The sequence below is a fragment of the Lepisosteus oculatus genome, chromosome 5 (genome assembly GCF_040954835.1).
Source record: "Lepisosteus oculatus isolate fLepOcu1 chromosome 5, fLepOcu1.hap2, whole genome shotgun sequence".
Classification (NCBI taxonomy): domain Eukaryota; kingdom Metazoa; phylum Chordata; class Actinopteri; order Semionotiformes; family Lepisosteidae; genus Lepisosteus; species Lepisosteus oculatus.
Window position 1 is genome coordinate 6,235,817 of NC_090700.1, and position 13,008 is coordinate 6,248,824.

The following is a 13,008-nucleotide window of genomic DNA, read 5'->3' on the forward strand; positions in this document are numbered from 1 at the left end:
GTGGACGTAGTGTCACCTGGGCGCGGAGAGGGGGGGGAGAGAGATCGCCGATGAATGACCCAGTCGGTTAACGCACAGGGCTTGCCCGAGCCCGTGAGTGGTGGGACACGCACTGGACAGCCCTGGAGCGCTTGCGAGAAGTCAGTCCGGCTTGAGTCAGATGTCAAACCTTGCAAGTGCCCTCCACGAAATCGCCCCCCAAGATGAATGAATATCTGAGGTCCACCTGCGTGTTAGGAGCGCTGTCAGGTTGTTTTCTTTCTTTGCGCGAACGGGAAAAAAAAGAAGGCAGAGCTTTCATTTCTTGAAACAGAGCGCCGTAGTCCCCTGTGTCGCTTGTGCTGGGGGGGGTCAGCACGTGTCTGGGAGAGTATCCCACTTTACCGGTGTCACTTCATCCCGCCGCTGTGAGCTTTGAAGCGTCTTGTGCTGTGTTGTGACAAAATGGGTAGTGAGTGTTTTCACCTCCGGTATTTCTGTCTCATTGAGTCCCGTTTAGCATCTTTGTCATATTTCAGTTTGGGGGGGGGATTGCAAAATTACTTTGCACTCTTGAATGAATGGTAACATATTCCTGAAGTACTATGGATCGTTGGGACAAACAACCTTCTGCAATTAACCCTTTTCACCGCATTTGACACCCTTAATATGAACGGTTGCCCTTTGAACAGCTCTGTTGTTACCCTTGCTGCGTAGAAAATGATTCTGCTCGGCTGTGCACTGCTTAGTTTGATTCTCCCCTGGAGTGTGCACGTTGCACCTAATGCATGACAGTGTGTTTTTGGATAGAGCTGCTGGATATTAGTATTAGCCACTTCTAATTTTCCAATGGTTGATTTGTTTACTAGCTTGTTTCGTTGTAACTTAACCTAGCTATGAGTTTGCTCCGAAGAGCACCAGTCCCTAACCTGAAAAGCTCGTCCCAGCAGGATGTGCCCTCCTCTTTTCTGTCATTGTCAAAAGCAGAGCAGAAATTCAAGTGGTAACGTTTTACTGCGACTGTAGAACTTCTTAAGTGAGCACAGAAGACCTGTTACTGATTTTACGGTGAGAAAAAAAAAAAGGAGCCCGTGGGTTATAAACCTTTCCCCTCTGGGTTAACAGACTGTTTTTTATTACTTGTCCCTCCTGAAACGTTAGCCTACGTGATAACTGTGGGACGTGTCTCTCTGTATGCAAATACCTGACAGCGCCTCAACCCGCACAGCCATGGAGCATGGAAAAAAAGGGAGATACAAAGTCTTCTCGAGTCCAGTGGCTGTAGGCATTGACAGACAGGTAGGGAAAGATGAAATGTGGGGTAAGGGGGTGTATGAGTCTGTGCAAACGCATTTTGTTCTGGTGAGGCAGGGGGTCTGTTGTTCGTTAACTGGCGAAAAGCCTCAGACCTGCTAGGTGGCCCAGTACCCTCCTGTCATTTGTAACCTTTCCGGTGTTGTCAGTTGGAAGGTGTGTATGCAAAAGCAAAGTGCCAGGTGCCTTAAAACCTCTTAAAAAAGGAGACCATTTCATGCAGTAGTACATCAAATAACAAAATAGGCATGCACCACTGAAATTGCGCTTTGAAATGCATTGACTTGAAAGGTACTATAAGCTGCTATATAAAATTATCATCCTGTATTACCAACAGTTTTTCCTTTTTTTGAGTATGTTTAATTTTTTTTTATGAATAAGACTACGGATCATAAACAATTGAAACAACTGGCCTCTCTTTCCGAATTCATTCTCAGATTCTGGAAATGATACCAAGCTCTGTTTTAACTCGTTTACTCCTCTCTGCATTATTTCGTTAAGCCCCTGATTGTTGTCCGTGGCTTGGTTGATTGGACACGCAGCGGTGAAACTTATTGAATCAGCTGCCGTAATGGGGCCTTGGCGTCTACACTAACCCTTTCATAAAGGGTAGCAACCTTTCAATGCGATTTCTGAATGCCTTTCACCGATTTCAGAAGCATCAGTAATGCAGTACAGTATCTTCTGCTTATTGGTTTCCAAATTCATGTAAAAAACCCATTGTACTCTTAAAGGCACATGGATGAACCCCAGACCTAAGCACTGTATGGGCTCAACTATTGTTGAGAACACACAGATAAGTTAGATGAGGTTAATGGATAAACATGCCTGTGTATTTTTGGTATATGAGGTTTTCCTGGTGCAATATGAACAAGCTTTCATTTATGCTGGTCGCTGATGGTTGAGAAACACTGGAACAAATGTCATTTGTTTAAAGACCTAGACTTACAGGGAGCCCCATGACTTAGATTTATGCTAATGCCTGCAGTAATTTTCTGTGGTGGTAAGTCTTTGGCTGAAGAATGTAATTCACAGGATCAGCCTGAAGTTAAGTGGTAGAAATTCCTTAATAAGTGGTTCTTTGCTGGTGCCCAGTTGAGCCTAGAAAGGTCTGTTTGTTTTATCTTTTTTCCTATCAGACAATGAGTACGGTCTTCCATTAATAAAGTTTGCCAAGCAAACTGCAGACATTAGGGCTGTTATGGTGGTTATGGTGGTTATCAAAGGCATCCTCCCCTAGAAGTTTGTCAGGAATAAATGCTTCCTTTTTTTCTTCATTGTCTTAAGTATCGGTTTTCTGTTAAAACATATAGAGGCAGTTACTACATGTCTGCACAGTAACAAAAAGTTGCTAAATTTACATTTTTGAAATTCTGTTTTAGGATTTCATTTGTTTTGCAACAGTTGTGTAGCTGTCTGACGGGCTATTTCTTGTTACGGCGTATGAATGTGTCATTGCAGATTGCGTTTAATGACAGTTGCATCGTATATAGAATTATATAGTGAAGTACAGGTTTCATCTTCCTTTGCCAGTTGTATCCTTATTATAATTAACATTTCCATACTCCATGATTTATCAAAGTATGTGTAGAATAAAAATAAGTAACAGCCAGCTGTTTAACTGGTTAACAGCTCAAATACTTTTGGGCCTGACCTGCAGGGAGCTCAGTTACACTGTTTGTTAATGCTGGTCTCTACAGAATAACCATGAGTAGCCTCTGCCGAATAACCAAGCTGTGTTGAGTTAAGCTCACCATCCATTCTTCTTGGGAAGGCCCAGCCCCCTTACATGCCTGGTCTCTGAATTTTGAAATCATTTGCGTTTGTCTTCCCCCCCCCCCCCCCCCGTGTGACCTCCTCGTTAAGTCTGTACCCCGTTTCTCTCACAGCGTCGCTTGCGACACCTTCGGAGCATCGCGGCCCGCAACATCGTTAACAAGAATGGATCCCACCTGCTGGACACCTACTTCACTCTGCACCTGTGTGACGATTCCAGAATCTTCAAAGGTGACGGGTGTTTTCTAAGCAGGAATCACTGGAGTCCTCCGTGATCCGCTCCACTTATCACAACAAGGCAAAAACCAGTGGCATTTTTTCTTTATAATGATTATTCCACAATTTTTGCCATTTCAGTTTTTTTAATATACCTTTGTAGTTACGTAATCAAAACGCGTGTGGGAGGAAAACCCTTTAAATCCATTTTTATTTAGGTAGGAACCTAAAACTCTCTGTTGTTTGAGAATTTAATACTTTTAGCCAAGCCTGGAGCGCATTTCAAACAATACTCTTCCAAGCAGCTCCTGGTAACCATCAGACTTTTTTTCTGAAGCTTGTCTTTTTTTCCCCCACTCTCTCACTTGCAGGTTTTTACAAGAGCGAGGTCATAAGGGACTCATTGGTAAGTACTTTAAAAATAAAATAAATCAGAAATCACACTGTATAAAAAGCTGATTATCACCGATAACCTGAACTCGGGATTCCCATCTCCTATCATTGGAGTCCATAAACCAGCAGGTTTTTCTACATCTTTTAAAAGTAACTAACAGCTCATCGCCTGGGAGGAGGTTCAAGCAATTAAGTTTTAACTAGACCAAATAGTCCCTTCTTTACAGCTTTCTGCACCCGATTAGTTAAAATGACCTAGACAGCCTGCCTCATGATCCCAGTGTTTAGAATTGGAAACAACTGACCTAAAGTATCTCTCTCATTTACCATTTTACCATTTGCCATTGTACTGTCATTTGACGTGCTGTTTTGCGAATGTCAGCACTGGCACCATGATGCAGTGACCAGTGTCCTCAAGTCTTTATTGTCCCTCTTTGTGAAGACGAGAGCGGTGAGTCTGCCCAAGAAAAAGAAGCAAGTGAACCATTTGGGACTTCAGAGACTGTGTGTTAGAACTGATCGAGTAAACACTGTTTCTAAAGGAAGTCTAAGCATGGTAGTCCGTGGCTAGTTTCTTTTGTTCAATTGTTACGTTAAAATAGGTTAAAAAAAAGGAAGCACTTGGTTGCATATCGCTTTTCTTGGGTAGAGATGTCACCTTCCGACGCGCAGCTGAAACTTCACGTCTGGTAGTGGTAGTACTTGACTGCAGCATGAACCATCTGCAGAAGGTTAGCCCTCACCAGAGATCAGGAGGTGATCCGCCATCTGTTAGAAACGGTGCTGAAGAGTGGAAGCTCTGTTGGTCTGTACAGAAATCTTGGTATTTTAAAGGCATGACCATGTGGCTTTCGTTTGCAAGTATCTAGATGGAGCACCAGTTGATTACTATGGTAATTCAGAAACTTTCCATAGTTTTTTTATCTGTACTTGCAGTGGGTTCTAAACTAGTTAGCTCTTGTCAGCCATAGGGGCTATAAATGGATGCATCTTTCATGTTTTGTTACGGAGCATTTGGTAAGATTGACAAAGCGAGCTTGTTTTGGAGGAAGCTGCTGTAAACAGCTTTGTGCATTGACATCACTCGACACCGCACAGAAGTGCTTTAACAGGGTGTTGTGGCTCACAGTGGGCTTGTGTTAGCTTTTTAGAGGGCAAAAAAGACAACGACGAAAAAATATACTTTTTCACGCCAACGTCTGCCTTTCATGAGAACAAATATGACAAAGAATCAGCAGAGGCAGAGTTTTGTTCAAAAACATTGCAGGCGGTCCAGGTTTTTTAAAGTTAGCCAGAGAATGGGTGAGGATATAATTGTCTTTTAGGTTCATAGGTGGAAATGTATAAGCCACTACAGGTACTTATATCTGGGCTTATTGGGCTGCCATGCTGCCTGTTGTATTGCTGATGCTACTAATTAAGTTTTCGTCTTGTACTGAGAGCTATCCTGCTGCAGATCTCTGGCAACCCACACATATAGTTTTAATGCTTTAGCTTGGTGAGGCTCTTCTGGTTAAACTTCCAAATAAGCCTTGGAAGAAATCCCCCTGCAAAGTCGTCTTAATCTTTCAATCTCTTTCCTTCTCCATCGCAGCAGGGCCATGTGATGACAGATAGAGATTCACAGGGCAAACTTTATTTCACATTGTTCCTGCTGTGGTTTGCCGTCATTTCAGACGGGGGGAGGGCTCAAAGTTCACAACATTCCAATTCCTTGTTTCATTTTTGTTTTCTAAGGAGGGTGGCCATGGGTATTGACACGACACAACACAACAACTTGTGATCGTTTTAAGAGTAATAAAACCGAATCTGCACTGTAAATCTCCACTTTAACACCATTTGATATGTAGTGAATTAGCTAGCTACGCTGTTTGACAGTTTTGCTGGTGTCTGTGCTATAAGGGCGAAAATGCTAAGATCGAGGCGATCGTGTTATTTGTGCAAGTGGCAGTGGAACGAAATTCGTTTCAGAGACCTGGCTGGTGTAGATTGGCTGCTGTGTAAAAATAAAAACCGAGGTGAGCGGAAGCCATGCAGATCCAGGTTCGAGAGGGGGAAAACGAGAACAGGATGGTGAGAGTCAGGCTCTGCTGCACCTGCGACCAGTGCTGATTGCAATGTTAACTGCAATGGGCAGATCTATAACGGGAGTGACTGACGTGCGGGGCCCTTTTTGGGTCAAAAACATGTCAGAACACACGTTACATTTTGGACATGTGCAGCATGCTCTAGAGGTTACATGCTGTCATTCATGAATGAGGACTCGGACAGAGATCCATGTTATCTTGACACTGCTGTATGTAAGTGGTGTCTCACTGTGACTCAACAATTTCTAGCTGGGGGGGGGTTTGTCATCGTTAGTCTGACCAAAAATATAAATTTAAGTCCCAGGAATTATCATGTTTAGGTTATACAGTACATGTAGTCCTGGAACAATTTCAGTTTCCTGAAATGCAACCAAATGGACCTCTCCAGAAAGAGAATACGATGTCTGGAACTCTGCTCGTCATCAGTTGATCACCCAGTAAGAGCTGTTCAGTCAGACATTGCAGCTAACAAGCAGAGGAGAGGCTGTGTGCTGTTCTGTTAGCTGAAGTTGTTGGCACCCTAGACGTTGGACATTTTTGACGCTCAAAACTGACAGAAGAAAGAAAGTTAAATAAAAATCTTGGCAAGCAAGCAGATCAGTTAAGTCCTCGGTTATCACTGGAGATGTTGATCTCAGCTGCAATGAAAAGCAGTAGAGACACATTATTCCTCCAGGACCAGGGTTGGCCATTCTTTCCCTAGACTGAAGACTATGGAGCTGTCTGCTCAACTCAGCACTTTGCTGTCTGTTTTGGCACTGGTATATATCACAGTTTCCTGTGCAATCTTCTGACATCCATTTCCTCAAAGTTTTTTCTTTGTCCAAGAAAGATTATTCTCTTTCCCTTTTCCTGTTTTCCCCTTTTGAGTCTCGTAATGCCTGTTTTTATGCTGCTTCTGTCCTGCTGACAGCCTTCAGGTGTGATTTTTAGGAGGCCAGAGTGTCTTTTTGCAGGAAGGTGTGCTTGATTTCCTTTATTAACCACATGCATTGTCTCCTTCGGCCAGTACTGAGAACTGTTAGACAAAATGTATTTGCAAACAAATTGGCACACTATTTTGAAAATGGATAGGAATCACAAATTCTTTTTCTAGGTCAGAGCCACAAGGTCTATATGTTTGAAGTCCAAAATAGAAGTAGAAGACCTGCTTACCTCTTGGATATCAGACTGTTACACCTTGTTCCAGTTTAGTTTAGTGTATGTGATGCTTTCCATGGCTGTGTGCTGGGGGAACTGTGGCTGTGCAAGTAGCTCATTTTTATTGTGATGTTGAAGAGCCACTCTTGGCTGCAGAGGGAGGAGTTTCTTTAGCTGCCTGGACAAGACTTAGCCGCCCACTATCTCTTGAGTATGTAACTGCATAATCCAGCTGAGTGGAGACCCCAGAGGTTCCCTGCCATCCCAAGACTAAGGTTGCTGCTGGAAGAGGTGTTAGTGGAGCCAGCAGGGGGCGCTCACCCTGCAGTCCATGTGGTTCCTAATGCCCCAGTACAGTGACTGGGACACTATACTGTAAACAGGCGCCGTCCTTCGGATGAGATGTAAAACCGAGGTCCTGACTCTCTGTGGTCATTAAAAATCCCTGTGCGTTTATCAAAAAGAGTTGGGGTGTTACCCCGGCGTCCTGGCCCAATTTCTCATTGGCCCTTACCAATCATGGCCTCCTAATAATCCGCATCTATGAATTGGCTTCATTACTCTGCTCTCCTCCCCACTGATACCTGATGTGTGGTGAGTGTTCTGGCGCACAATGGCTGCCGTCGCATCATCCAGGTGGGGCTGCACACTGGTGGTGGTGGAGGGGATCCCCATTACCTGTAAAGCGCTTTGAGTGGAGTGTCCAGAAAAGCGCTATATAAGTGTAAGCAAATATTATTATTATTATTATTATTATTATTATTATTATTATTATAATAAGAAGACACCAGCGGTGTACCTTACAGCAACAGTCAGTGAGGCATACAGGATTAGGATATGTAGCAGAGAAGCAGGAGGGAGCGAGTGAGAGCTTCACAACCCATCTCCACCATTCATATTCCTCCCAACCAAACCTCTTTCAGGAATTAGACACTGAAAGGCCTAACATTATGTAATATTATGGAAAGATGCTGGGTTTTCCCCCATTTCTATGAATATACAAGTTTCCTTTTCAAATCCAAGAGGCATAGTTCCTCACTTTTATTTATTTGGGTGCTTTTTTGTTAGGAACCATTATCTGATCTGTCTGACCTGTGGAGCGTTAGTTATTTTATATAGTCTTTCTTACTTTGGCTTATAAAGATCAGTATGGTCAATGTTAGTGATTTAGTGAGGAATGGGAAAGTTGCTGAATTCCAAGACTTTTCTGTCTAAGACATTACTTCAGTTGTAAATATTTCAAGAAAATTCAAAGATAATGACCTGTTATCAAAGCTGTTCTACCTCTGTTACCTGTCACGACCTCATGTTCAGTAAGAGAGGGGAACATTCTGCAATGCAGGACATCTTCAGCTGTTTGTCTCAACACACTAGCTTGTGTAGCAGTGTTGTAAGTACATGACTCGAAAGGGAAGTGCCGCCCATCCTCAGATAGATTGGTTTTCCTTAGCTCATCAGTCAGTCATTAATGTTCTGTTGCGTCCTCAGATGCAGTTTGCCACAGAGTGCTTTGCAGATTTTGTATTGCAGTTCACAGTTTAACAACAGTGTAGCAGGTGGGCACCACGCAGAGGAAAATGGAAAGTTCACCCAGTGCCAGAAAGGACTGTTCTGGGGGTCCCAGGCCTGATGGTTGCTCCACCTTCAGGCAATGGGCTTGTGGCAGAAGATTATTAGAATAGCCAGCGGGCAATCAGTGCGCGGTCCAGGGTTGGTGTCCGGGGTCTGTAGTCGGGGGTTATTTCAGTGAAGTGAACACCATGACCAGTGCACAAGCAGAACACAACGCGATTTAGCAATATTCCCACGATTCCTAAAAATAGCTGCCATCTAATCCAAAAAGCCTATAATCCTTTTGAGGTTTCCCAATGGATTTCTGCTGTAAGAACAGTTACACCTTGAACACCAGTCAGCTGGCAGTTTTCCACACTGTGTTACCCTCTACCCCTTGGGGTTGCCACGGAGCTGCTTCTAGGGCTGCCGGGTTGGCGACCCCTGATGTGGCCTCGAAGATGGAGAGGGGGTCCCCCAGAGCGTTCGGCACCGTTCTGCCGGGCCTGCATGCAAGCAGGCTGAGGCCTTATTCGTGAACACCTCACTCGTCAGTCTTCCTGTCATATTTTGGGAATCTCAGAACCCGACATGGAGGAGTCTGGACTTCGGCATGCTGCCTGATCTGCTGGACACCTCCGTGTCGTGCTTCGTGGTGCGGATCTGGGGAGGCCAGAGGGAGCAGTACCAGCTGCTTATTGAGTGGAGAGTCAGCCTGGATGGACTGAGATACACCGGGCAGCAGGTAAGAGAGCAAACCCTACCCGTCATGTCCCCCTCCCTCGTCTGGGTGGCACCGGGAATGAAACCAGGAAGAAAACGCAAGCATTGTCGTCACTGTGATCGCAGTGCAGCGCAGGGTGGTAAATGGATCTTGGCAATGAATATTTACACTCCAGTAGTAGAAGTCATGCCAAGGGACCGTGAGCGAGGACATGTGATTCTCTTGTCAACTTCCAAAAGAACGCGGAGAGGTTAGAGAAGGTGAGGTGGCCGTTTGAGCCCTTGTGCACGTGGGGCTGTTAGTTGCTTGTGAGCCCAGGTGTCACATGCCGCTGGTTTTTAGAAAGTTCCCAGGGAGAATCGCCTTCTGCAGTGTGGCTTGGCAGCTTGTTCCTGACACCCCCTCAGCCGGGATTCCTGTTATCTGTCCTAAACGTCCAGTTACAGACCCGGCTTGCGTCTTTGGCTCGAGGAAGGAATCCGTTGGGTGAACTCCGGCAACACCTCCCGAGATTCCGAGTCTTCGAGATGGTTCCCTGCTCCATCTCCTTCAAAAGCCGTATTGAATTTTTTTTTTCTGGTTTTTGTTTTACTACAGATCCGTTCCCGGAATCCAAATGAGATCATATTTGGATTGAATGATGGCTACTATGCAGCCAGTTTTGATCAAAAGGTGAGAGATCTTCGAGAGGGCACGCTTCACAGTGCTTGCAGGAGGCATGTGCCTGACCTGTGTACATGTAAGCACAGGAGAGATACAGGCCCTCTGGATCCCTGCCTCAGCTTGTACTGCTTCCACACAGAATAGAATTAACCTCTATTAACACAAAATGTCACACACTCTTTACCCCATTTGCATATAGTTCATTTTAATCATGTAGTACTTGCTTATTTACAGTAGTTAGCTTTATTTCTCACTACTTTACATGCAATGTGTCTCTATCAAAAAGCATTGTTATTTAAGGGGATCTAATGGTACTGTAAGTCCTAAAAGGACCCTCTGCTCTAGAGTGCTGCTTTTCTAAACCCTCAGGCTTCACTAACCTTGGGTGTGTGTTTCTCTTCATTACTTTTCCACATTGAATACAAAGAGATTACTAGGCAATGACTAATTCTCCTGTTTGTGCCAGCAGTCCTCGTGTAATTGGTTGCCACTTAATACAATTAAAAGCAGGACTTCAGTTACAGATAAAATGTTTTCCTCAACTACATTTATCTGAAGCTAATCTTTCTTTTTTTCCATGCATGTTTCTTGTGCCAGCATGAGAGGATGAGTAGTGTATTTCTTTGCATGAAACTCGCAGGCAGATTATAAAGTAAGCAGTGCAGATGGTGCTGAGAGCAGCATACCAAACTGAATGCCAAGTGAAGCAATAGCAGTTTTCTTCCCTTGAGTGCCTGTTTTTTAATACTTGAGGCAGTACAGCCAAATAACAGACAGTTGTTTGATTCTAGTCCCCTACTGAGGCATCTTCCAGCTCAGCCACTTATCAGAACATCTTCAGATAGGAGTGTGTAATTAGAGGCTATTTGTATTTGTTTCTGTGTGGGGTGAAGGTTAGGGAGGATGTGGGGGGGATTGTCTGGTGATCACAGAAGATCATGTGGGGGAAAAAAACAGCACCAAAAGGCAGTCTGTTCAACCTTCTGAGGAAAAGGGAAAATATGACAATTCAAAGAAAAATGAATGTGCAAATGTTTCAGTGTTTATAGAGAGAGTGAAATTGTATAAATATATATTCATTTTAGGATCACTCTGACAGAAAGAAAAACAGCCTGCTTCAGGTGGATCAGAGTGCAGTAAGAAACTCCTACAGCGTCTTCTCTCTGCTGAGGTAAGGCTGCTCCTGCTGCTGGGATCAGAGAGATCTCTCCGCCTGTCACTGTGTGTCAGTGGGTTCACAGGGCTGACCCTGGAATACAGTCAGCAATGATTTGGCTTAAGTTCTGGGAAAATAAACAGGATTATTGCTCAGAAGTTGTCTTTTTGTGCTATGTACACTGAAGTCATGGCTCTCAAACCAGTGTCCAATAATTAAATTAATACAATTAAATCCAATCAATTTCCATTTGCTCACCCGAATGAAACTCTTATGCACACGAAGGTTTGGGGGTGATGTTGGTGAACGATCTGATTACAGGGCATTAACTCCCATCAAGACATTCCTACATACTTTTTAGCCATAACTTTCAGTTGTTTCTGGATAATATTGAAAATCCCTGCCAGGTAAACTGCAAACTGTGTTATTGTTTTACTGGCTGGTCCAGTTAAAGACTGATAAAATTGCATTGTTTTAACTGTGAAAAGCAGTTTGATGATCCTAGTTAGGAACGGTTGATGGCTTGTTTCTGATTCAGCCACAAGGGAGTGCAATTGCATTACTTTATGCATGTGTAAAGGCTGAACTGTGAATATGCCCCGACCCTGATTTTGTTCTTTGAGAACAATGAGCACCAGTTTACAGTTAACAAACTGCCTCTCTTTTCAATGTCTTATCTTTGAGTATCCAACGCAGTGTAGCAGTAGCTTTTAAGCAAAGGTTGAATTACCACCACAAATTTAGTTCCAGTTCAATGACAGGAAGTTTCTGTTCCTAGTGGGAAATGTGAGTCTGTTTCACACGGGTTAGTTGTGTTACCCTGGTGGCTCCATGTGTGAAAGGTGGCTTATGTAGGCCCTGGCATTTTAGGTGTTTAAGGGATCAGCCCAGAAGGGTTTCTGTAGTATGTCATGCTCTGGGTCTCTAGACATGTGTGCTGTGCAGTATCAAGAGATAGATTACACTTAACCTGGGAATTGGTGCCTGTCTGAGATAATTATGTGACTCAGATGAGTGCTTGAAAAAAATCTGCTTCCTGTAAGGGCTTTACATTTCTCACCTCTTATTTTTCTGTAGATTTTTTCCCCAATGTCTTTATTAGCATCCATTGCTCACTCTGGCTGCTCTGTTAACCCTGTATTTAACCCATGTGATCTTTTTTAAAATTGCAGACCTGGTAAAACCCTACTTACAGGGCAAACAAGATATTTGTCAAGGATGGCTGTGAGTCTCGTCTTTGGGATTTTGCTTCTCATAGAGGGATGGAGGTGCTTGTTGTTGGGATTTAAAGCTCTTCGGCTAAAAAGAAAATCCACTTAGTAATTCATTATTGTGTGTCTGTGTGGAGCTGATATGATGATTCTAACTTTCGTTCTGCACATCTGTCTGTAGGAAATTGACAGTTTGTTCTGTATTTACTTTGTATTTCTTGTCGTTTAGCTTTTTTGAGACAATTTACAGGGTTTCTTGCATTTTCTGTTTGTTGCTTTGCTAGTTGCAGTCTGTATGGGTTTTGGTTTTTAGATGCTGGCAGTATGGAAGAAAGGAGTGTAATGTTGAGGGAGATCTCAAGAGTTAAAAAAGCCAAATGTTAAATAGTTCTACTAGCTTTAATATGCTTTTGTTTGACTCCTTGCTAAATTAAGTGTTTTGTAACAGCTTTGAAAGATTTTTTTAGTCCGGAAGCACTGCTAAAAATTTCTGCCAGCAGCAAAACAGTGCCTTTGACTCAGAAGGAACTGTTTAGGTAAAGGACATGGACAGATCTGTGGGGTTCATAGATGCTCATCATTCACTGTAATGTAAGCTGACCTGACAGGTCGCTGATGGAGTGACTTTGTATTGCGGGCTAGGAAAGGAGTTGAGTTATTACAGTGTAAAGAAGTATGCAAACCGAGGAAGAAGTGGTCAAATATCAGCTACTGAACTTCGGGGGAAAGGTCATGCAAGCGTTATGAGTGTTTGTATATTGTTGAAATAAACATCCACATTCGTTGCTCTTTTTTGAC

The 13,008-nt window shown here is 43.5% G+C and overlaps 1 protein-coding gene across 4 annotated transcripts in view; it reads left to right on the top strand.

Moving 5' to 3' along the window:
- The window catches only part of uvrag (UV radiation resistance associated gene), an 89,700-nt gene that overhangs the window by 522 nt on the left and 76,170 nt on the right, over positions 1-13,008 (top strand). For 2 of the 4 annotated variants that reach the window (XM_069189980.1, XM_069189981.1), the window contains exons 1-6: positions 1,195-1,278; positions 3,183-3,300; positions 3,657-3,691; positions 9,040-9,201; positions 9,778-9,852; positions 10,929-11,014. In XM_069189980.1, the coding sequence (XP_069046081.1) occupies positions 1,210-1,278; positions 3,183-3,300; positions 3,657-3,691; positions 9,040-9,201; positions 9,778-9,852; positions 10,929-11,014 (545 nt within the window). In that variant the 5' untranslated portion in view covers positions 1,195-1,209. Of the gene's footprint in view, positions 1-1,194; positions 1,279-3,182; positions 3,301-3,656; positions 3,692-9,039; positions 9,202-9,777; positions 9,853-10,928; positions 11,015-13,008 lie in introns of those variants that run through there. The other 2 variants (XM_069189982.1, XM_015341278.2) reach the window with 1 other exon arrangement.